The sequence below is a fragment of the Danio rerio genome, chromosome 8, assembly GCF_049306965.1.
Source record: "Danio rerio strain Tuebingen ecotype United States chromosome 8, GRCz12tu, whole genome shotgun sequence".
Classification (NCBI taxonomy): domain Eukaryota; kingdom Metazoa; phylum Chordata; class Actinopteri; order Cypriniformes; family Danionidae; genus Danio; species Danio rerio.
The window spans coordinates 27647408-27672970 of NC_133183.1; the positions used below are offsets into that span (position 1 = coordinate 27647408).

The 25563-nt window shown below is 34.0% G+C and overlaps 3 protein-coding genes across 7 annotated transcripts in view; 2 read left to right on the top strand and 1 right to left on the bottom strand.

Annotated features, from left to right (window-relative positions):
• Positions 1 to 1350: 1350 nt before the first annotated feature.
• On the bottom strand, positions 1351 to 11932 carry suv39h1b (SUV39H1 histone lysine methyltransferase b). 2 transcript variants are annotated; one of them, NM_001126482.1, is made up of 6 exons: positions 11504 to 11932; positions 9813 to 9994; positions 6937 to 7590; positions 5453 to 5599; positions 3996 to 4125; positions 1351 to 2989 (listed from the first exon to the last, which is right to left on the bottom strand). In NM_001126482.1, exons 1-6 carry the CDS (start codon positions 11520 to 11522, stop codon positions 2856 to 2858), a joined length of 1266 nt encoding a protein of 421 aa, NP_001119954.1. In that variant the 5' UTR covers positions 11523 to 11932; the 3' UTR covers positions 1351 to 2855. The 2 variants fall into 2 exon arrangements, with proteins under 2 accessions (NP_001119954.1, XP_073765237.1); XM_073909136.1 differs by having other exon boundaries at positions 1776 to 2989; positions 6937 to 8434; positions 8542 to 9994; positions 11504 to 11544.
• A 58-nt stretch (positions 11933 to 11990) lies between these two features.
• Positions 11991 to 17072, top strand: tmem9 (transmembrane protein 9). Of its 4 annotated transcripts, none has more exons than XM_009303986.5 (6): positions 11991 to 12100; positions 12342 to 12439; positions 13088 to 13179; positions 14355 to 14463; positions 14541 to 14672; positions 15684 to 17072. In XM_009303986.5, the coding sequence occupies exons 2-6, from the start codon at positions 12347 to 12349 to the stop codon at positions 15816 to 15818; spliced, it is 561 nt and encodes a 186-aa protein (XP_009302261.1). In that variant the 5' UTR covers positions 11991 to 12100; positions 12342 to 12346; the 3' UTR covers positions 15819 to 17072. The 4 variants fall into 4 exon arrangements, with proteins under 4 accessions (XP_009302261.1, XP_005167065.1, NP_001315465.1 ...); XM_005167008.6 differs by having other exon boundaries at positions 11991 to 12092; NM_001328536.1 differs by having other exon boundaries at positions 12041 to 12079; positions 15684 to 17069.
• A 1083-nt stretch (positions 17073 to 18155) lies between these two features.
• Positions 18156 to 25563, top strand: part of cacna1sb (calcium channel, voltage-dependent, L type, alpha 1S subunit, b) — a 40572-nt gene continuing 33164 nt past the window's right edge. The window contains 4 exon segments of the mRNA NM_214726.1: positions 18156 to 18412; positions 20247 to 20352; positions 24091 to 24230; positions 24643 to 24776. Of these exon segments, the coding sequence (NP_999891.1) occupies positions 18192 to 18412; positions 20247 to 20352; positions 24091 to 24230; positions 24643 to 24776 (601 nt within the window). The 5' untranslated portion in view covers positions 18156 to 18191.

Here is a 25563-nt window from a genome sequence, read left to right on the forward strand (position 1 = left end):
GTTGACCGGTCAACTTGTAATAAACAAAGCCTGCAATGAATAATAAAAAAAAATAATAATAAAAAGTAACATTGATGATAGCTTGCAAACTATTGTTTCCATATTTGGTGACAGATTTTCAAAACAGGTGACATAGAAAAAGTTCATTAATTTGCAGCAAGAATATTCTCAGACTCATAAAGATTTAATTTGTTACATGAATTTTGAATAGCAATGCACATGAAATGTTATGAACGGCTGCTATTGAAAGTTTGGTACGACGCCCAAACAAAATCTGACTGTAAGCTCATTTTTTGAGATATCAGCTTTAGGTACGAGACCAAACTTAAAGATACTTTAACTAATAACTGAACTTTTAAAAATTTCTTTAGCATTTTTAGGTGAACTATCCCAATAAATATATGCTCCAAAGTATACAACAATTTAAGTTAAAATGTTATATTGTGTTTTTTTTAAATAGCACAATGGATTTAGATGTGAAAAAGTACATACAGCATATATATATATATATATATATATATATATATATATATATATATATATATATATATATATATATATATATATATATATATATAAATGCAATTTATCATGCTAAAAAAGTAGAAAAATGCACCTTGACAGTGCTGGAATTTGAAGTTGGAAAATGTGTAAGAACCCTGTATACAGGGTATATACAGGAATCAGAGTTAAATTCACTATCTTTCAAGACCTTTAATTAAGACTCTGTCCATACATTTTAAGATCACTTTAGATTTCAACACTGTTGTGATTTTAACTTGTAGTACATATTTACTAAATATTAATGTAAGAAACTAATCCAAAACTAAGACATTCTTCATATACTGAATACAAATCTATTAAATCTAGCTAATTCAGCAGGTTGGCGCCTATAGAACTGCAGAAATAATGGTGTTTCCTTGGTTACTGCATTAAACAAAGGAGCATGATGTCAAATCTAACAGGATTTTATAAACTACATAGCATCCTGATATTAACCGATTTGATTCAGGCAAACTTTACCATACAACCAAACATAGCATAATCAAAAATGACATAAAATGTAATACCTTGCAAAATAACATTTATGACTTTTTAATACTTTTTAAGGGCCTTAAATTTTTCTACATTGATTTATTAATTTATTTAGGACCCAGCGAACACCCTGATATAAAGCTCAATTAAATTGCTAGATTGATATGGATTGATCGTTTGATAAAGTGTTTTGAAGTGTCGGAAACAAAACAGACTTTAAATGGGGTGACAAACAGATCAGATTTCATTTCAAATATACACATTTTCGTTGAGACGATGAACAGATGTCTTGTGGATTTAGAACAATAAAGTGAGTAAACAACTGCAGAGTTTTTGTTTTGTAGTGGACTTGAAGAACATGCAGTTTTGCACCCATCTGCTTCGGAAAAAAATATAAAGTCTCCAAATTGTCTTGTCAGTTTGTGGGCAAGCATATGGCCTTTTGCAGTGCTCTTTTAAAGCGTGCCCCAAGCCTCTGATATCACCCCAAAAGGTCACGCATTGCACTGAAGTCACGGCATCAGGTTACCGGGTGACTACACTCCATTGTAAACAGAGAGGATTGAAGAAATCTTTCACCCCTGGATATCCCTTCTTCCAAAACTTGACCCTCCAAATATTCAGTCACTAATTTATTGCTTTGTCGTCTCACTGAATTAATGTGTGAACAGGGTTGTGAACACATTCTGTGGTCAATATCAGGTGTTTTATCATGTTAGTATAGAAATAAAAGTCTATGATTGATAAAAGCGGATTGGTTTATTTCATTAAGTGTACAACCTATGCTGTCATTGTCAACATGGTGTAAAATGATCTCACTTTTGTGCAAGTATAAATGTGAGGACTGACAAAACAACTTGATTTTCTTTTTTAATACAAAGCCAATAAAAAAACAAAAATTATAGTCCTACAATATATACAACATAGTTTGATTTTGAGGATGACAGTTTCATAGTTGTGTGAATGTTAAAATGTTTCTGAGCATGTGAGAATTGCAGACTTAAAATACCATCTCTCAGGAATCCACAGAACACTCCAGCTTCACGGTCCATTTTCCAAAAGCAACATAAACATGAGGAGGCTTTATATGTCAAGGCCAACAATAGGATTACTTTGCTTTTGGGAAATGCAGCCCCTGGATACTAACCGGATCTGTGAAATAATAATTCAACTTAAGCACTTGAACTCATTTATGCATCCAGTCTTGCTCTCAAAGACAGACTCTAAAATATGGGTTTGACAGTATGAATGTATTTTGTCATTTGTTTGACTATATACACATAATGAAAGCATTTAGCATGTGTAAAAGGCAGCTGATGATGGTCCACCTTCTGCAGTCCAACAAACACCCCTTTCTGTGCATTAATAGGTATATTTTGCCCCCTGGTGGAAATTTCATGACAAGCGAAAAATCAAGGAGATTGTAGATTTTAGAAATGTTACACTGGTCTAAAATATTTACTAAAAACAGGGCAAAAAATACAAAGCAGAAGTAAAAAACAATCCATCCCAATTTGAGCAAATAAAGCATGTTAAAAAGCTTTTCTGTAAGAATTTTATGCGGATCATATGATTTTATAAAAATGATTTAGTTTTAAACCGTCACTTACATGTTTGTTAACATATAAAGTGAACGATTAATGCCACATTTGATACTCTTTTGAAAACACGTCTGTGGTAAAAGTTGAGGTTAATCTTGAGGAAATTAAAAAAACTTAAATATTTACTTAAAATTCTAAATTTGCAAACTGCAGATGCTTTCAACACATTCCAGTTGAACACATGATCTTCCATCAGTCTCTCTTTAGCATGCACTTGCTCTAAAATAGGTACTTTCGACAGGTCGCCACCCCACATTTGCACTCCACACGCATGCGCTTCTTAGGGGAGCCTGGGAGTCCCATCACACCGAAATTAGTATCCATCTTTGTGCTCTCGGCATCTACTGGATCAACTATGGGAAAAAAGAAGAGAAACAGAAAAATAGATTACACAAACATATCATTTACTCTTTCAAGAAAGTATTTATATCAGAGGCAGACACATAGTTATAAAATCTGTCATTTAAAGAAAACATTTAAAAACTTTCATTTAATAAACAATGCACTGCTTTTTATTACACATCTACACAAGCATTGTGATATCCTCTAGTGTCAATTTTGCAATAAAGACATTGTATTAACTTATTTAAAAAAGGCTAAATCCTTTTATTAAAATCTTTTCTTATTGCAATAAATAATTCTAAAAATCAATGTGATGAATGTTTGTAGGAATATATGCATCATAGCCACATATTTAATCAAAGGAGACATAGGTATATTATACAAGCACTAATGGGTAGGAAATATCTTAAATATTTTACTTAAATATCTTAAATAAATATTTCGGGCGAAAAAACAGATATGAGATGTTTGTGGTAGGTTACAGAATTATGGATTCAGAATATTCACGTCATCATGTGTAAAGGTGAAGGTTTCTAGAAATCAATGCATAATTTCTTTAAAGAATGGCTATGTGACTTTAATAGACACCAAATTACCTGAAAATTGCCATTTTGAGGAATATTACTTTGCAAAATTGCCTGAAAAACCACTTCATGTTAGAACTGTAAAAACTTTATAGCAGCTTTTGATTATTATTTTTTGCATTTAGTATATTTTAATAAAGTAACAATCTTGCGATGGCAAAAGCTTCTGTTTTATCATGAGCCATTACTTCAGTCTATATAGTCACATGATGCTCCTCTAGAAATCATTCAGATATGTTTAATGTGTGCTTCAGAAACATGAAAATGAATAAAGTTTTAAACAACAGAATAGAATTAATATAAGAAACAATACAAACATCACCTTTAGATCAAATATAGTTGCAGTGTATGTTTAGTTGCATTACTTTTATTAGCTCTATTGTCACTCGCTCTACTAATTTTCATTAGCTCTACTATCCAGTTCTATACATACTCTTCATGTTGTAGTCAAAGGTGAGCTCTTCTCCAGCCTTTATCCCACGAGTGGCGAAGAACGCGATCCGCGGCAGCCGCTCATCCAGGTTATCAATAAATACATTATATACCTGGAGGTTGGGGTCACACTGGGGATGCAAAACAACCATGTGATTCATAAGAGAGCAAGTAAAATGTGCTGTAATCCACTTGTTTATTTATGGTGGATGAAAATCTGTTTTCAGGTCCAAGGTTGATGCAACTGAATAGAGAAAGTAATCTCAATAGCCGTTTATGACCACTGTTAAGTCATAAATTGCACATTAAATGCAAATCATTTATATAATTATTCTGCACCCAAAACACTGATGTTTCAACTCTTTTTAAAATGTGATGTATTATTGTTGTGAAGAGAAGTTCTCTCTTTTGACGTTGTATAAATCCTTAAAAGACTCATTAAATAATTCAATATTTTGTTGGATTACCAATTGTTCACAAAGTAATTAAATTAAATTCCTTATCTACTGTTATTTGTATTTAAATTATTTACTATTAGTTATAATAAGGCCCACACATTAATCCAATCATTATTTATTGTCTCATTTAATGTGTAAATATACATTTATACAGTTTTTACAATACATTTCATTTCATTTACATTTCAGTAATATTAGTAACAGTTTTTAGTTACTATACTATCAAAATCATTCTAAAATAAATCTGCAGGTTTTGTACAAAATTCTGCAAAGAAATAGAAAAAAATGTCTGCAGATTCTGTCTGGCCCCGGATTAAATATACTTTTCTTAAATATTGTAAACAACGTCAACAGTTTTGAATAAATCAATTCAGAGAAGCAGAGGAATTTCTTTTCTTATTACACAAATCTTACATTTAGCAATTATTTATATTATTTGACTGAATAAAGATACATTTGTTAGACAATTGCACATACTCAAGTAAAAATGAATTGTATCAGTGACATGTGAAATGCTATATTGTTTTAAAAAAATAGTTAAAATTTAATAAATTTAATGTTTAGGATTTATTTATTCAGAGTAATTCTACTTGTTAAATAAAAAGTGATGTTTTCTATTAAAATGCTTAAGTTTTAAAATCATATAAAGTTAGAAGTTTGACTTAAATTTAAATTCAAAGTTTAATTTGTATTATTATTTAATTGGGACTTAATGAGATTAAGTAATGTTGAATTAGGTAATCTAATTACTTTTCAAAACAATTAAAAAAAAATATCTTAAATACAATTTTAATGACGTAATTTTTAATTCATTGTTTAGTATTACAGCACACTGAGAGCATTTCTTTTAAAAAACTGTCTGCTTTTGGTATCTGATAGAACATTTGGTCCCAGAATCTGTACAGTGTGACCTCAGACTAAACAGTAACATTTAAAAGAAATTTAAGATTCAATTCATGCAGATTAAATTTGAACATTTATTTGAAGCTGATCAACTCACGCTGTGGTTGACGAAGTGGGAAATGTTTCCATAATGAGCAGCATCCACGGTATACTCATCGTCCACATAATCCAGGTCAAACAGGTAAGTGGCGCCCTCTTTATCGTATACATGACCTCGGCGTTCTGCTTCTTCTGTTGTGATGATCTAAAGCAAAACAGGGAAAAAGAAGAAAATTTAACAACTACAAAACTTGCTTCTTTGATAGACAGCCAAACACAGCCACAGCTATCAGACGGAAACTAAACTGTTAGATAGCTGCTAGACAATGCCATTATCTACTAGTGAAGAACAACATGTCCTGGTGATAACAGGGCAGCAACGACAATGTTCAACTGAAGAAGAGTTGAAATACAAAAATTAAATACAATAAAATGTAAATAACTACAATATTAATCGACAAATTATTGATCAACTGTGTGCTGTGTATAGAAAACATCAGCTAACTTTAATAACATTATTTTTAATGAATTTATCCAATTAAGTGAAAAAAATAACAGCTGAATAACACTTTATTTGGCATTTAACATTTAAAAATAGTTGCATTATAATTATTATATAATAACATAATTAGATCAGGGTTTCTGCAGGTTTCACCACCATTTTTAGACCATTATGAATAAAATTGTAGATTCATACAGGGCTAATTGCAAAGGATTTTTTTAAATATCCCGTTTAGAAAAGATTTTCACTTGCTCTATCTAAAAATTATTAAAACTCAATACATTCAATAATACAATAATAATTTAGTTATTATACATTTATTTTATATTTTTTTATTAATTTTCAAATATATCCATTTACAAACTATAACCCTTACCAAGAATAGAACAAAGCATAGCTAAGCTGTCAATTGCTTCAGTCTACAATAACAAATAATAATAAAAAAATAAATATTGTATCCTCAGCAGCAAACAAATGGAGAACTTTAAAGCAAATGCTAGTGTGAGGAATGTAATTAGTTGCTCTTTTTAAATAAAAAGTTAAAAGTTTTATTGAGATTGGGATTGCCGGTGAATGTATGGGTGTAATGGTCAGATACATGAACAAAGGAAAATTAAGACCTGTTAAAAAAGATCCTGCAACACAACATTTCAGTAGATTTAAGACTTTGTAAGGCCTAAAATATAGCTTTAGAGATTGAAGACATTTTAATACCCTGCGGAAACCCTGTTAATTAATTAGAATTATGTTTTTTTTTTTTAAGTGTTACTTTTTGCTGAAATTAGGAACTTTAAACCAATCCCCAAACTAATAGCATAAATAATCAGAAATAAATATAACAAACAACCTAATTGGTAAAATCAATAATAAAATTTCACCGTTCAAATAATTATGTTTTAATCTAGTGAATAGAAAAAATAAATCAACAGATTTACGGATTATCAACTAATCGTTAGTTACAGGCCTTAAATAAAAATAATAGAATGTTTACATGCATCTAATCCAGACTACAACTAACAACCCAACTCAATCCCTCTCACCTCGCCGACATACTCCATGACGAAAGTGTTCTTGCGAATTCGCTCCATGGTCCGCACTCCCCATCCCCTGCCATTGTCCGTCCTGAAAATGCAGAGCGAATACCGGATGCCCCTCTGCACCACTCTGTTGGAACAGTCAGGCCCACAGCGGCACCTCTTGTTGCATTCATAAATGGGCAACCCAGGCCGAATGCGGACCTGACCCAACTCATTGTATGCAAACTTATGCTGGGACGCTCCGGCACAGCAACCCTCCACAGGGCTGGCCAAACAGTCTGTGCACTCACAGCCCACGGACACCTCGTTCAGCAGGATCCCATCTCCAACTTTATAGTCATTAATGTAGGTGAAGCTTTTGGGTGGACCCTCCAGATCCACCTGGTTGCGGACAGAGATGTAGCCCTTATGGGTGCCCAGGCTGTTGAGGTGAGTCTCCCATTGTTTGAGGGTCTGCCGGAGTTTCGCTCGCTGAGTGAGGTGTGTTACAGTGGCGGGGTCTAGACGACGAGGGGCAGAACGTTTATTCTGTCTCTGCATCTCTGCATTCAGATCCTCCCAGAACTGAGAGAGCAGGTTGACGCACCTCAGGTTCCTCCGTGGTTCCCATGTGTTTCTGGATTCTGGGTAGCCTTTCCATTTCACCAGGTATAACTCCTGGGACAGAGAGGGAAAAACATGGAAGAGAAAGTAGGATACAGTTTTGTTTTAAGTATTTTTACTGTTTAAATTGCACAAATTTTACCGCCATTTCAAGATTTAAGAGAAGTAGTTTGTGTCTCCAGAATGTGTCTGTAAAGCTTCAGCTCAAAACACTCGTCAGATTATTTATTATACATTTTAGAATACTGGAATTTTTTGCTCTGAACATAATGTAGCTGTTTTTGTTGCCTGTACCTTTAATGCTAGTTCTCCCCACCCACCGCTCCCACGTGCTTGTCAGAGTGTGCCTCAATCTCCGCTTCAGCTGCATCGGACACAGGGCACAGCGACAGACAAGAAGGAAGCAGATCTCGCGGAATGTTTGTGAGAAATATTACAAAAAAAACCTCGCAATGATTATTTGATGTGTGATTTGTTGTGGAGTTAATTTAAGCTCTTTGGTGAGTCACACACAATGCTGTTACAAAGTTCACACTCACATATTTATATCTTAAATTATACAAGTTCAATAGATATTAAGAGTGAAATGAGAGATATATACTCATTGCAAAAAAAACATTATACAAATATTTACAATTGCTAGATACAGGGGATGGACAATGAAACACTGGCCAAATTGGTGTTGGAGGTTTCATGGCTAAATTAGATCAGCCTTGTGGCCAATGTTCATTGATTGCATATTCCACCAGTAAGAGCAGAGTGTGATGGTTTGATTGGAGTAATAGCACAGTTTTGCTTTAAATATCGCAATGCACACAACAAGTCTTTGTGATGTGTCAAGAGCTACAGCATCCCGGATAATGTCAGATAATGTCTGTCTGAAAGGCATGTCTGTTTGCTAGGGCTGTGCGATTATCGAAATCGAATCACAATTTGAAACGTTACCATTACTAATTGCGATTTCGATTACTAGCACAGCCCTAGCACCCAGACATCCCTTTCAGCCAGCTTACCTTTGCATCCACAGTTACTCTTGTTGTCTTACTAGCCAATTGAGTGAGCACACTTTCGTTCTGCCCAATCAAAATTAAATTTCGCAACCGAACTATGGCCACAATAAAATAAAAAAAAAAGAAAACAAACAGGAAATTGCTGACAAGTGGCATTATGGCATCTCCTGCTTCAGAAGCATTGATAGACGAATTACTATCAAAGAAAAATAGCACTTGTAATATGGGAATATTTTGGTTTCAAAGTCATAGACAGCGCAGAATGTTGCCTGTCACAGCATTGTTGCCACGGCTTACAGATTATTGAGCTAAAGCTTGACTACAAATTAAACCGTTAATCAAATTGCAATTACCATATCCTTCAAAAAAAATTGTTTTGTATTTTGAGATATTTTTTATTCAGTGGCAAAAAGAAGCATCCTGTGCTTGGTACAGAATAAAAGCTTGTTCAAATAAACCCCAAGTGCTGTAAGTAAACTCACTTTTAAATTGTGTATGTAATAAGATTTAAGGTTTTATAAATAAGTAAAAAGATCAGCCTTTTAATAGCACTTCTATGTGGTTTTCCATCAAAATAAATGTTCTATAATACGAAAGTTTGCTGTTGTTAAATACAACAATTACTATTATTACAGAATCATCTAGTTTAACAGTATTATCAGTGTTAAGAATAATTACAGTGACATTTGTTTTAGGAATACTTTATTAAATGTTATTTATATTGCAAAATATTAGTTTTAAGCTCTTATTTATTATATATGTTTGCATATAATAAAAGTATATTTTAAAAAAAATTACATTTGTTATTACTAGTATATGAATAGCAGTTCCGAATAGGGCTGGGCCAATAAATGATATTAAATCGAATCGCTCCAATCACAGCAGAAATGTGCAACAACAGAAATCTAGAACTTTGTTGATATTAGACATGCAGCAAATTTTTGCCCACCGACAATTCATCAGCTGAATTTATGTTATGCCATTTAAAGTACCCTCTAATTTTTGTGGCTTCAGTCATTGTTGGGCTACTCTTTTAAATCTGGATGCATTAACAACTTACATAGAAATGTATATCGTTACGGTTCAATATAGAAAACAATTATCAAGACTGCATTTTTGCCATATAGCCCAGCCCTTGTTCCGAATGCCAGTTCCTCCTATTGTAAATCTGAAATCCTTTCTCAATTGTTATGTAGGATAAAAAAAATTGAAACTTGGATTTCAAATAAAACCTAATGCTTTACAAATGTGTTGTTTTCTGCTCACCTGTACTGTTTGCCTCTTCCCATCTGTGATAACTTTTCTTTTGTAGTCACACAAATATTCCACTTCATAATCACACAGGTTGTTCCTGCTGATGCCGAGCTCTTCGCACACCACTCCCTCATCTCGACAGACCACCTCCAGCTGCTCTGTCGTAGCAATGCATGCTACCCTGCAAACTTGAGCTATAAAACATGATTACATGTCAATTTTAGAAAAAAAAAGAGGTAAAAACGTGGGTAAAATCTAGATTACAGATGCGGACACGCACATCAATATAGCTTCATTTTTGTGACACTGTACAAGAATATTTATACAGTACTGTGATGATTGGGTTTAGGGTTGGAGTAGACGTTATAAGATACAATTTATTGGGTAATTTAATAAATTACATGTTTAATACTCAGTACAACTACTGTTTTTACATAAAAGTGATGGTTGGGTTCAGGGTTTGGGTAGGAGTAGATGGTAATAAAATGCAATTAATGGGAAATTATATGAATAATAAATACAATTTTTTTAACTTTTGGCTGCAACCATATCCGATCTAGCAACAACCGTAAAATTGGTGATGACAGATGTGTGCACGCTAGTAAACACGGCTAAGCTGTTGCTAACATACATGTAAACTAAAACTTTGCAGAAAGAAACATGTCAAAATAAATAGCATGTGAAAATAATATTATTGGTTAACATGCATACACACACACACATGACAAAATATAATTTTCTTTAAAAAAAAATTTTATGAAACAACCGTAATCACTACTTTGTACATATTTTGTTATGTTACTTAAACTATTAAGTTGTTTTGAAATAATATTACAAAAATGTATTGTAATGTACTGTGTATTTGTAAATGTATTTAATTAATTAAAAGTGAAATAGTCTTCAAATAATATTATGTAGCTAATAACATGGACTACAAACATTTTCAAGATATTTGATCATAAAACTCTAAAAACCAACAACAAACCAAAGCCAATTAAACCAACTTACAATATTGTCATGTTATCAAAGTAATAGCAACATTAAAACTTCTTATCAAAATATATTGTGAGAATAGACTCCCTAACAAGATAGTGATTATAGTTTCTCGTATAACTTTAATAAAATATATAACGTTAGATCTACAAAAACAATACAAAAGAGTAATGTACAGATCTGCTTCCTTCATGCTTTATGGAATAACGTTACATTAGTAAGTTAATCTTTACAGGGCTGGTCGCGAGCATCTTCGCTAACCAATGGGCCATTTAAACACTTTAACAAAGCTAAACTAAGAGTATTCACAGGCTGAATTGGTATTTTAGTGTATTCATTTGCTTTTAAATATGAATTACTTAGCAAAGGAAAATAAAAACGTTAGCTAAACACCGAAAAGTATGCTAAAACTGCGCATATGCGAGATATGTAACATTGTACAACTTAACAAAACTTCAGAAAACAATCTGGACAGGGGAACAAGCGATTGTCGAAGAGTTTGTTAAACGTGTTTCAGGAGCGCGCGCTGGCCATAACACCGACCTACCGTGAATTTGTATCAGCAACTTGCAGCAAATAATGTTTTAAAACTCGGGGCTTATTTCCGGGTTACCTCCGAGAAAACATGTCGTTTAACCAACTCGGGCTATAGATCAGACTTATATTGAATAAACTGTTGTTTGTGAACGATTAACACGGCATATTCTTACCTTTCAAATTTTCCGCCATCGTCTCACGCCGCCAAAACTATGGAACTAAAGGCTGCTCGGTGGTTGGATGCGCCCCGTCTGAGTGACGGGTTGAGCAACCAATAGTGGCAGAGTATTTAAATCGGGAAGAGTTTATGCAAAATGCCACATTCGTTAAATGTGTGAACTTTGAGGAAAAATAGATCTTAATTTGACTGATTTTACAGGCAGATATGGATAATATTTTGAAGACACTAACGTTAGTTATCTGTGAGATGCTTTCCATTTAACGGTTACCCATTTAATTACTCTAGAATGGTTAATTTTTGGTGTCCAGGCGAGACAAAAAAGTCAATACGATTTTTTGAACTAAGGCTTTAATTTCATAATCTAACATCTAGGAAACAAAAAGGCTGTTTACGTCACTCAAAGTAAAAACGGAGATGTGCTGTAAAGTCTTTTATTTTGCTTTTCGCCGGTTATGAAGGCGGCATAGATCTATCTATGCGAAGGCGGGACATGTAGAGTGTCATCGTCACGTGACAGTGTGACGTAAACATTCATGAACTTCCGGGAAAAGTCAACAAATGCGTTGATGTAAATACTGTCTGTATGTTTGTGCGTTTAGTTTTGCATTTCTGCGTGTAACATTTTATGTATTTGTACCTCCTTATGTAATTTTATTTCCTCTAAAATACGCAATATAGACAGGAGAAGGCCTAAACGGCGAAACCGGTTGTCTGCCAGCCTCTTATTAATGCGGCATAGACCATTTACTAACTGATTATAAGTACATTGTTTACAGTACAACCATCACCTTTAGCTAAACGACAAATAATTTAAATGTATTATTTTACAGGCGTCATGTCCTTCATTGCACAAAGTCTCCGGACACCAGTAATTTTCCTGGCGTTTCTTGTTCTCATAGAAGTGGTGTCGTTTGCTTCTGCAGATAAGGTACAGTTTTACTGGCTTATTTTCACCTGTATTCTTATGTTTTAAAACCTCTATATGTAAATAAACGTGAAAAAAGGCAACATTTCGAATGTTACCAGGTTTTGACATGTTATTAATGCAATTAGCATTTTTCATTCATTTTCCTTCGGCTTAAGTCCCTTATTTATCAGGGGTCCCCACAGCGGAATGAACCGCCAACTTATCCAGTAGATGTTTTACACAGCAGAAGCCCTTCCAGCTGCAACCCAGTACTGGATTAGCACTTAGCATTTTTTTATAACAAAAAAAAACTAAAACTAAATCTTTGGAGTATTAACCTATACAAACTACTCCAGAAAAGAAACCTTAATAGTTTGTCAATAGGTTTACATTTGCACGTTAATCAGCAAAATTGTGTAAAAGATGTCTGAGATATGGAGGAAGGACTTACTGAGGTTGATGATATGATTTAACAAAAGTTTTTTTGACCCCCTATATTTATACTAATGTGCTTTATATACCTATCCTAAAAATAAATAAATGAGCATAACTCTAACATGAATTGTGTATAATTTAAAAAAAGTTCAAATTCCTTGCTAAATACTGTGCCTTTCTTCATTTTAGAGAAATCATTTGTCTCTTTCTGAAAATAATATGTTGCTTTCACAGAGTTTTGAAGATGTGCGTTGCAAGTGCATCTGTCCACCTTACAGAAACATCACTGGACATATATACAAAAAGAATGTGACCCAGAAAGACTGGTAAGACTCTAGACCAGGGGTGCCCAAACTTTTTCTTATGAAGGGCCAAAAACCAAACTTGATTGAGGGTGGTGGGCCGAAGCTAAATATACCAAACTGTATTACGTTAAAGTTGTCATAGAAACTTTTTAATTTAATAATATTTTAAAATATATAGAAATTTTTTATTTATCATATAATCATCATATATCATATAAATATAATGCATTTTATAATGTACTACCTACAATAAAACTATAAACAGTCTAATTTATAGCACAATGTAGTTCAAGGATTTTTTATTTCAATAGTGAAATATGTGTTCTAATAGTGTTTTTAGCATTGTTGCCACGCATATATGTCTGTCAACATCTAAAAAAAAATGTGTTTTAGGGTTTCATGACTCTTAATATTCTGATGAATTCACATTTACTTGAAACATTTAATTTCATTTTTTGTAGCTCAGCAATTAAGCAAACAAACAAAGGGTTACGTAAAATTAGAAAAGACGATCTATTTTTGAGGGATTCAGCCCGACCTTCCCCATCATTTGTCCATCTCTTTTCTGATTTGTTGGCAGGCCAAATTAAAGGTTACCATGGGCCAACTTTGGAAAAATCTAATTTATTTTTCAAGTCAAGACACGATGAAATTGTTTATAGAAGATGCTGCATTGGACACACGAGACTCACGCATGAACATTTACTTAAAGGAGAAGAACCCCCAAAATGTCTATATTGCAACAGAAACCAAACAGATAAACATATTCTAGTGGAATATTTAAATGTGAATCTTTATCAAAAGGAAATCTTAAAAAACTGTTTTAGATTTTTATCTTGTATATTATCATTATTATTATTATTATATATGTATTTTACCTTGTACATTATTTATTGCTGTTGAATACTTTTATTTATTCGAATATTTTTATAATTATAGAAAATTGGTGTTTATAAAACGTGATAAACTTGATCTATTTTCTTTTTGCCATGACATAGCCATAGAGGCTGAAATGGCAATAAAATTAAAACTCTCTCTCTCTCTCTCTGGGCCAACTTTGGCCTGCGGGTCCTAGTTTTGGCCATCTCTGCTCTAGACAGACTGGTACTGTCTGTAAAAGATATATTTTATAGATTATGTACATTATATCTTGATAGTTTTTTTCCATTTATATTTATGAATGTATTGTCTTATAGTAACTGTCTGCATGTGGTGGAGCCCATGCCAGTGCCTGGTCATGATGTGGAGGCCTACTGTCTGCTGTGTGAGTGCAAGTATGAAGAACGAAGCAGCAACACCATCAAGGTGAGAAGAGACTTTTATTATCTAATCATGCATTTAAAGGAAATTGAGGAGTATTAATATTCTGATAAATTTCCCAGGTGACCATTATCATCTACTTGTCAGTGGTCGGAGCTCTTTTACTGTACATGCTATTCCTGCTTCTGATTGATCCTCTGATTCGCAAACATGATCCGTACACCATGCCACTGCAGAATGAGGAGGATTCAGAGGTATGTGGAAATTGTTTGAGAAAAGTTACACAAACGCAGAAATTACATTTTTATGTGGCCTCAAAATACAGTTTTTAGCAAAACATTTTTGTCCAAAATCAAAATATTATATAAATAATAAAAGTTCTCCACAAATCCTCTGCAAAAAAAATCAATTTCTTTTTTTCAAGATTGACCATTTCTATATTAGTCAATCACAAAATATCTAATCAGCCAGTTACATGACTGCACCTCATGCATTTATGCATGTAGATGTGGTCAGTATAATCTGCTGAAGTTCAATGTGAGTATCAAAATTAGGGAAGAAAGATGATTTAAATCACTTTGAATGTGCCATAATTGTTGGTCTGAGTATTTCAGAAAAGTATTTTCTACAGGTATTTTCACATACCACATAGGAATATGAAAAGCATCGACTTCGGTACCAGTCAGTACTGTAGTTTAAAAACATTTGAGCACTGTTGAGCAGGTCCTTAAACACTACTGATTGTATTTAGTGTTCATGTGCTCAGCAGATATTACTGTGATTGGCTCCAGTGATCATTGACTCAGTGTGTATCAGTGCAAGTGGTGGGTGAAGAGGGTCTTTGGAGCCAATCACATTCATGTCTGTTAACCAATGAGTGGCCAATCAGCGGTCTTCACATTTAAAATGCAAATAGGCAATGTGGATGTCACAGTTTTTAATATCAGCACTGATTAGCTCCATAGTCAGTCCTTTATACAAATCTAACACAACCATCTCTCTGACTGACAAAGAATGATCTAAAAAATAAAAAATATCCAGTAAGCTTGATTTCTATAGAAAAAACAATTCCTGTTAATGTCAGACGGAACAGGCACACTGAGCTGACATAAAGACTAGGGGACACTCAAATAAACAATCTTTATGTTTGAGGTCTGCAGTAGCTGACCAACATTGAAGCAGATAGGCTACAGCAGCAGAAGACAATAGTTGCCTCTTGACTAACTCTTGACCCTAAACATTTGGGTATTAATTGTACTCTGCAGGATGTGAGGCCACGTGTGGACGGTGCTCGTGGAAATACAGTGCTTGAGAGGGTGGAGGGAGCTCAGCAGCGCTGGAAGAAACAGGTCCAGGAGCAGCGCAAGACTGTGTTCGATCGCCACAAGTTGCTCAGCTAAGCCTTTAGACAGAGAAAACAACAAAATGGCTGCACTGTCTGAGAATACTTGCATGGTGGTCTTTCAGTTTCAGCTTTTATGACAATATAATTATCAGTGAATCTACTGCTTGTACAATATTATTAGACTTATAATCGTACCAAGGCTTACTTTGTTATATTAAATTCTTAAACTGAATTTGTGAAAGCATTAAGCTGGTAAAAGAATAGTTTATCCGAAAAATAATGTGATTTATTTATTTATTTTTAACTAAATATAGGACACTAATAGACATACTCAATGGAAAATACCTTGAGTGTTACTCGGGGTGCTGTATTGTAATCTGTCAATGAAGTTACAATATTTTTTCTTTTGCCCGAAAAAGGGTTAATTATGACCAGGCAATGCATGTGACTTCCATTCTTCAGCCAAAGCGTTTAGGAGATATTTTTTCTCCATCTATTGCAAGGTATATAATTTCTGATGGCCAAAACTCTATATTTAGGCAGCTTTGGTTTAATCCACCTGACCACATTGATAAATAAGGAGTACAACTAATGATTTTAGAAATTATTGCTTTATTTTCTTGGATTTGTGGAAATCTGCAAGGGTATTATTATTTTGCTGGGTGAGCTATTGCTTTAACGTATCAATGAAAAAAATAAGCTCTTGTTTGCATCATTCCAATGATTACCTTTATATTTTCACCCTGAAACTTGAATATTTAAGTGTTGTTGCTACATTGAAACTACATTGCAATGGAAGAGATTAAATGTAAATTTGGGAGCACTGATGTGGAGATGTACATAATCTAATATAAATCTGCTTATGAATGTTTAAACTGCAATTCAAACCGTTTTAGTTTTATTTTGTCACCAAATAATGTGATCATTCACTACCGTTATTTATTATTGTTATTTATTTATTAGTGTTTGCCAGTTGATTATATATTTAAGGCACATGTCACAAGCATATATTTTGCACATTTTAGTAACCTAATTAATAAAATGTGTATGTTCTTCAAAATAGTGAAGAATATAAGGCTTTAATTAGTTGGTTCTGTTAAACGGGATATCATACACTTTCTTTTGAAATGACTGATACTTTTGTTGGACACTTTGATTCATAGAAATTCAAACATACTGTTTTGTTCATCTCATCTCTTATTTGCTGCTTTAATAACTGATTTTCCAGTATGGATCCAAAACACTTGCAGCTGTTTTACCTGCTTCTGTAAAAATGCACTAAAATATTAAAAATACAAAACATTGCAAATTTTCTTTACAGAGCCTGCCTTTTTGTGTTCAAATTTACCAAGAATAGGAATGTATTTCTAGAGACACTTATTGTTGCTGATTATGAGTTAAAAGTTTGAGGATAAAATTCAATGGTGAGTTTTAGATTTACATTTAATCATTTGGCAGATGATTGTACCCAAATCAAAATCAAAACCAACAAAAGAGTGACAATATAGTATCGTGACAGTTTTCAGACCTAAAAATATTTTATTTAGAGGTTGTTTTTTGACGAATGGTTAAAATAACAAATGTTTTCGATTTGTTGTGACTGGAAAACAGCGTTATTCAACCAAATATTGGTTTGTTTCTCTTTCTAACATTAAAGCATTAATATAGTTGTCTAAAACTGAATACAATTGTTTAAATATATCACATTTTAGTTGTTATATTTAAACTTTTGAACAATTGTCATGTTATTTTGAGAAAAGATCATCAGCGCTTTTCAGAACAAAACTGAACTAAACTAATTAATTGTAAATCCAGAGATTTTGAGAATTTCCTAGTTGAGAATTTCCTATATTTGTAGTAGTTTTTGAAAGTAAAGTGCTGATGGGATTTTATTTAGTTAGGAGTCATCAACACTGGATCATCTAAACATTATTATCTGCTCCTTAATACACCAGAATTGCCTAGTACATAAACCTGTCAAACACCACATGTATTCCCTCTTGTCCCCATATTCCCTCTGCTTCGGTCTACTAACTAAACATATAAAAATAGTTGAATTTCTCTTTCATTTTGATTCTTCTGCACCTCAAGTCCACCCATCCCCTCCTCCACACCCCCGAGAATGGACACTGACTGCCTATACTGTCTATATTTAACCCTCAGTAGAGGCCAGCTGCGTCTAAATGCTCCCTGCCCCTCAGATGCCTCCTTGTCTGGTGTAGGTTTGCACAGGGGCCAAGAAGTTTGACTGTGCCTTCCACAGAGAGGGTGAGATAAGGGGTGGATGAAGCTTAGGACCAGACTGAAGATCTGACCTGGATTTAAGGAGGCCAAAGATTTGCTGAATACACTTTTTGGCCTAAAAAGAAAGCAATCATTCAGTTCTTTTTTTATTGGAATTTGGACAAATACATTTGGGAGATTGAGAATGGAGTCAGGCGGTGGTGGTGGTGGTGGAGGTCCTGGGGGTGGTGGAGTGGCAGGCTTGGCCTCGTTCATCATGAACGAAGAAGAACTGAAGAGAAAACAAAGGGAGAAGCTGAAGAAACTGCTGGCCACCGGAGGAAACCCTCGACCTCCACGTACATTGTTCTTCTTCAAGCTCAGAAACCCTTTCCGGAAGGCTTGCACCAACATTGTGGAATGGAAGTATCCTTCGCAATTACGCTTGTTCTGGTTTTTCCAGCAGCTTCGGAGTGTGTTTTGGTGTTCATTGGTTAGGGTATTGAATGGTACAGTATGCTGAGATGGGCATGTTTTAGAAAGGCATCCGAGAGCTGTTTTCGCAAGCCAGAAAAAGCACACAAGCACGGCTCCCTAACCATGATTGATCTGTCAAGTGAGGACCATGAAATCGCCACGTTTCTTTTGTAATACCCAGGTTTAGTGTCTCTCAAGGTGCTGAAATTTGTGTCACAGTTGTGCACCTAAGGTGTTAAGCTTTTGTTATGAATCACACTTGCCATGGTCAATTGCAAGCTGTTAGATCAGGTCTTTAGGTGACTATTTACAGCTGGTCAGCAAATAAGACTGGTGTTAATTGTCACAATTTTCACTTTTTATTGTTATAACATGGCTTTATACGTTTTTTAGATTGATGGTTTTGTTTATGCACAAAAGGTATTTGTTTAAATGCTTCAAACAGCTAGTTCACTCAAAAAAGGAAAAGTTATTCTCTATTTACCCACCCTCAAATGGTTCCAAACTCCACACTTTTGCTCAAAAAAATAATAATAATAGGATAAAGAAAGCTGACCTCCATAGTAGGAAAAACAAAAATTAGGTCAATGGTTTTCCATTTTCTTCAAAAAATCTTCTTTTGTGATTTAGATTTGGAAATCAAACAGATTTTAACAAGTAAAGGGTGAGTAAATATTGGAATTTTCATTTTTGGTGGAACCGCCCATTTAAGTTACAGTTCAGAAAGCAACTTTTTAACTTCCTTTTTGATACCACCTTTTGGTACCAACTGAATTCTTAGTAAATATTTGCAACTTTTAGTTCCTGTTTAGTTCAAAAAGGAAGAGGTGTTCAATGGAAGTCTGAATTAGAGAAGATCATTTAGGAGTTTTAGTATTTGTACCAATGCAACTGCGATTTAATTCTGGAGCTCTTTTTTTCCACACAGCTGTAATTATACAGTATATTAATATTCTGTCTGTGTACAGCTGTTATGTGAGATCATTAGTGGACATGATGCTGAGACGGCAGAGAATTTCCCAATACACTATCTAGTGACAGAAATGGGTTACAAATAGTTGCGGATGATAAGTCGAGGGAACTGAGAATATTTTATAAATATTTAAAACCGTATCCTATATTAATTATACACTACTGGTCGAAAGTTTGGGGTCAGTAGGATTTTTAAATGTTGTAAAATAAGCGTATTCTGCTTAACAAGACTGCATTCATTTAATCAAAACAACAGTACAAATTGTAAAATTGTGAAATGTTATTGCTCTATAAAATAACTGTTCAAAAGTAGCTTATAATTTAATTTAATCATTTATTTCAGCTTCATTACTACAGTCTTTAGAGTCACATGATCCTTCAGAAATCACTCTAATATGAATTATTATAGTTATTATTATTAATATTAATGGCATTAGTAATAAAAGCAATAATGACTTCAGTAATAATTTCATTACTTTTAATTAACAATTTCAATTTCATTTGAAGCTACATACAATAAGTAATAAACAAATATTTATTAAACAAGTATTTAACAATTTAACTTTTTTTACATTTAATAAATGCCGCCTTGAACTGCATAACTTTTTTTAAATTAATAAATAAAATGAATAATTAAAATAAAATAAAAAAACTGACCCCAAACATTTGACCAGTAGTGTATATTTTGAGTAGATGCTTATGCTGAAGATGTTTTTGATATAAAATGTACTAAGCAAGCAGCCATCAAACGTGTTTTTCAGTGATGGCTTTTATCATTTTGTACAGTGTTTTCCTGAGCAGACACCATCAGACCTTTTGAGATCATTATCCTGCTAACCATCTTCGCTAACTGTGTAGCTCTTGCTGTGTTTCTGCCTATGCCTGAAGAGGACACCAACAACACCAACTTAACATTGGTGAGATGCTGTGAAATTATATTTGTCGAATGAGAACATGCAGATTACAGTCAGTTGTTCAGTTATCATTTATCTCTCTCATTTTGTTCCAAACCCTCAAGACTTTCATCCATCTTCTAAAGCAATCTGTGAGATTTTTGTCCCTTTAATTGGTTTTTCTCCCTTTAATTGGAATTCTGTTCACCAAAAACTTTGACACTTCAAAGAGTTGATGTAATCCAAAAAAGAATTGGATTATGTAAACAGATTTGACTCATTGAAACATTAATGAGTGCACATATAAACAGAGGCTCAACCATAGATCTTTGGTACGCAAGAACAAACCTCATTGGGTTTTTACATCAAACAAGTTTCTGTGACCAAATTAATAGACTAGAAAATTAATTGGATAAAAACTCTAAATTAAATATGTACATTTTCTAAAGTGTTCACAGAATAATTTCTTATGGGTTTCGATGACACATACATGAGTAAATGGTGATAGAACATTCATTTTGGCAAGAACTAACTCTTTAAAGGATGAATCTCTGATTACTTTATAAGTCATTTGCGGTAATACAGTTTTGTAACAAACTGGTTTTGCAATTGCAAGGATGAACTGGATTAAAGTGATTGTAGATACATGTCTAAAACACCTTAGGTTGTGTTACCAGAGAATCTAAAATGTTTGAAACACATCCAAGATTAAGTGTTGTCCAGACTTTTGCCTACTCTAATCTCTGGCCATTGGGTTATGAGGTGGAGGACGTATGTGTTTTGAAACTGATATATCATGTGCGTTAACATTTTCGCCCAGCTGACGTTTGCACCAGACTTCATTGGATATTTACGTAAATGAGAACTGAACTGAAATGAATTGACAAGATTATATACTTCGAATGCCATTTAGAATGTTTCACAGATTTAAAATACACCATGCTAGCAGGTGCTGTGTTGTGTCGTGGGATTTATATTTAGCATAGGGTTGGTTTAAAATGTGCATCCAAAGGTACTAGTGTGACTTTAAAAATACACTCAAACCCTGGAAGGGGATTTTCATGACGCTTCTACAGAAAATTAATTTAGATTGTATGGACATGACTGTTCTGTCTCTCATTAGTGAGGGTCTATGATATCATTTCCCCCATGTAGAACAGAACTTTGCTACTGACAAAGTCTTAAAGTTCCCATTGGACACTAGTGAATATATAATCACTTAAAAATAAAGCCCAATCCTCTTTACGCAAGCTTATATCATGACTCAAGCTTCATTGGTGGTATGTAGGTCAAACACTCTTTCCACTAGCGTATGTAGTCATATTCTCTCGTCTCAGAACATAGGGCGTTATTACATTTCACATGGCACAAATCTGAGCCTCACTCACTTATTGACTGCCCGGGGTTTACAGTGACTTGCATTGGTGGGCCGTCCATTCCTCAGATTCTAAGCCATGAAACAGGAGCAGGGAGAAAATCTCAGGAGGCATATGCAGAATTAGGTTGATATGGCCTGTTAGCGTAGAAAGAGAGCCTGTGGGCAGAGTAAACACACAGATTGGATCATCGCTGCATGTCTTTTGGCTAAATGTTAAGGATTGGTAATTCATCCAAATAATGCCGTTGACAGCCGAGCAAAGCTGCTAAAACTCTCTTTCAAAGTCTTCTAGGCTGTGGAAACTGCAAAACGTAATTGTATTTTTGCTCAGAAAATTAAGAAAAATATTTAAAGTTGTTTTAAATAATAATAGTGTTTTAATTTACACCAATTAAATTTGATTAATTCACCTAAAAATAAAACTGCTATTATTAATTAATCACCCTCATGCCGTTTCAGTCCACTACACTGCAAAAAAAGCTTTTCTTACTTAGATTTTTTGTCTTGTTTCTAGTCCAAATATCTAAAAGTTCTTAAATCAATAGCATTTGATTTAATCAAGAAGCATCTAGACAAGCAAACATATTGTCTTGTTTTAAGAAATAATAAGCCAAAATGAAGTGAGTTTTTCCTTAAATCAAGCTAAATAATCTGCTAATGTGGTAAGCAAAATAATCTTATCACAAATCAAAAAACAAGATTATTTTGCTTGTAATAACAGCGAAACACATTCAGTATTAACCCACACAGTGGCAAAAATTGACCGCGCCGGGCGTGTGAGGAAGAGTTGATGGTGGCCATAGCAAAGACAAGCGGCAGAGGATTGTGAGTTCAGAAACGCATTTAAATCGGTAAATGAAGAAGCACATGTCACATTTTCAACGTGGTTTTGGACACAATATGTGAATAGACTCATAAAGACTTAACCTGAGAGATACAATACAAGCACTGATCTATAATATATACGTGATTACAAGCCGCAAAGAGCAATTACAAGTTACAACACACAATTAAATACATATTTTGCAAACTACATAAAAAGTGGCATCAATTTAAATCACACTTACATGTTATGATTTGGAGGAAAAAGAAACTGGTTCATATGAATTGTAAAATTTAGTGACAAAGTCCCTGTCAAAGTTCTATACATTAATAGTCTTTGCTGATCCTTCCTTTATTAACAAATGGCCAGCGAATCCTGTGTTGCAGCGTAGGTTATTGTATCATAAATCAGAAAAATAAGAGGCAAAAACACTATACTATACTGTGGTATTGTTGTAAAAATGAACTTTAACCCTTTATTCCCCACAGCCAAATCTCTATTTGTCAGTGATCGTCATCTTCATGTGATTCCCAACGTTTTCCGCTAGTTTACCGTTTACGTTTACAGGCACTTCATATTTGGTGATGTACCATATCTACGTCAATGCGTTCAAGCAAAAGATCCAAACCCAACACGATTCATTTATTCAACTATAAGTCGACTATTTTGTTAAAGAATCAATAGTTTTAAATACGGTGCACTTTCAGATTTAAACCTCAGCTTGATGCTTTCATTCACTTAGTGCTGTGTTGCACACTGCATGGAAGGTCATTTTAAAAAACCCATCATAGGGGCTCTTTTTCATCCTCTATAGACAGCAACGGTCATGAAACATTTAGTCCAGCAACCAAAAACATTGTTAAAACATTCTATGTGGCTTCAGTGGTTCAACTGTAATCATACGAAGCTTTAAGCACCAAAAACATTTTTATAAGCTATTTAAAAAGTCAAAAACCGCATCTGATTATGGTGCGTGTTTACTATAGGCAATATGATGATTATGTGTTCTGCACTGCACATTATGGCAACATGTCATATTGGCAAAAGTAAAACGCACACACTGACTTGACACAGAAAAAAAGATATAGGCGAACACAGTCATCTTTACAGTTTTTTTTTTTTTTTTGGTGCACAAAAGTGTTGATGGAGCTTTACATGATTACAGCTGAACCACTGAAGTCCCTTGGATGTTTTGACATCTTTTTGGACTCTGAATGTCTTGAAACTATCTATAGAGGATGAGGGAGCTCTTGGATTTCATCTTAAAGTAACTCAATTTGTGTTCAATCAATGGGCTCATGGGATTGGAATGAAGAAAGGCAAGTAATAAATTTTTGGTTGAACTAACACTTTATAATGAGTAATATGCTATTTTATTTGATCTTCTGAAAGTGCATTGACTTTAGTCTTAGACCTTTGAAAGCAGATATTTCATTGTCCAAACTCAAGGGGTCACATCTCAAATACCCCTTGGAATGTAATGATTGTGAACAAAATTTCAAAACGCCTGTTTATCATCGTGTTTTACCTAATACCCTCCAACACTGTGTTTTCTTTGCAGGAGAGTCTGGAGTACATCTTTCTGGTCATTTTCACTCTGGAGTGCTTCTTAAAGATAATAGCATACGGCCTCTTGTTCCATGAAGGAGCCTATTTACGAAATTGTTGGAATATATTGGACTTTGTCATTGTGTTCATGGGGTAAGATGAAATTTGATGCTTCCAAAAACACAAAACATGCACTGCTGTCCACTGAAATAACTGCTTAATCAGTCTTGAAATCAGTTTGATAGTAGAATTGTTGTGGTAAGAATGGAATAGCTTACACTAAAAAAATATTAAACTCACTTTGTCTTATTTTGTATATCTTTTTTTGTATTAGATCGTGTTTATATCATCATTGGGATGGAAGAATGTAGTATATTTGCTCTCAGCAGTGTATACAGTGTCTCAATGGTCATTATTAGTTTATTGCCACATTTTTTACTTCATGAGTGTTCATGAGTTCTCTATTATAAGATGGCTCTACTTCATTGAACTGTATAAATCTTAGCATTTTTATTAACTGTATTTGATATTTTTTCCAATAATCCTCTTTTTAAACGATTTCCAGGCTCTTCACACTTGTTGTAGACACCATCGACACAATAACAGGAGTTCAGAAAGAGAAAGGCGGAGGCTTCGACATGAAAGCTCTCAGAGCGTTTCGAGTCTTGAGACCTCTGCGCCTCGTCTCTGGAGTTCCTAGTAAGACTTTCTGGAAAAACTATGGACAAACTCTAAAAATCTCTGTATAATCTTAAAAATAAAGCTTTCAAAATTCACCAGTCCTCAAAGAAACATTCAGAGACCAGTTTTTGAAAGAAGAATTTACATTTTTTAAATAATTTGTAATAATAAATGTACAATGTTAATAATCTCAAGTAACTCTTTAAACCCTTTAAAGACTTTTGTACAATGGAAAGGTTCTATGTTAAAGGTCCTACATGGAGCCACCAATGAAAAAACATATCTTTATTTTTATTAAAGTAGCACCCCAAAAAGGGCCAAATTTTAAACTTTAGGTGAGATCCTAAATATACTCAGAGGATATAGGTGTTTTCTCAAATAATATTTCTCATACACTGAGCCAAAGTTGTACTAATACATGCCATTTAAGATAACACTATATTCAGTGTGTGAATTATACATTGATGATTGGGGGCTTAACTTTTTTGGTAATGCCGGCAGCTAACTCTCACATGGTTGCCCACTAAAGCTCAGCAGAGCTGTGCCTGGTCAGTACCTGGATGTGAAACTACAGGGAAAAGCTAGGTTGCTCTCGGAAATGGTGTTGGTGAGGTCAGCAGAGGGCACTCAACCTGCAGTCTGTGTGTATAGTAAAGGGGTCTCTATACTACTCAGTGAGCGCCACCATTTAGATGAGATGTTAAACCGAGGTTCTGACTCTCTGTGGTCATGAAAAATCCCCGGCATCCTGGCCAAACTTGCCCACTGGCCTCTGTCCATCATGGCCCCCTAACCATCCCCATAT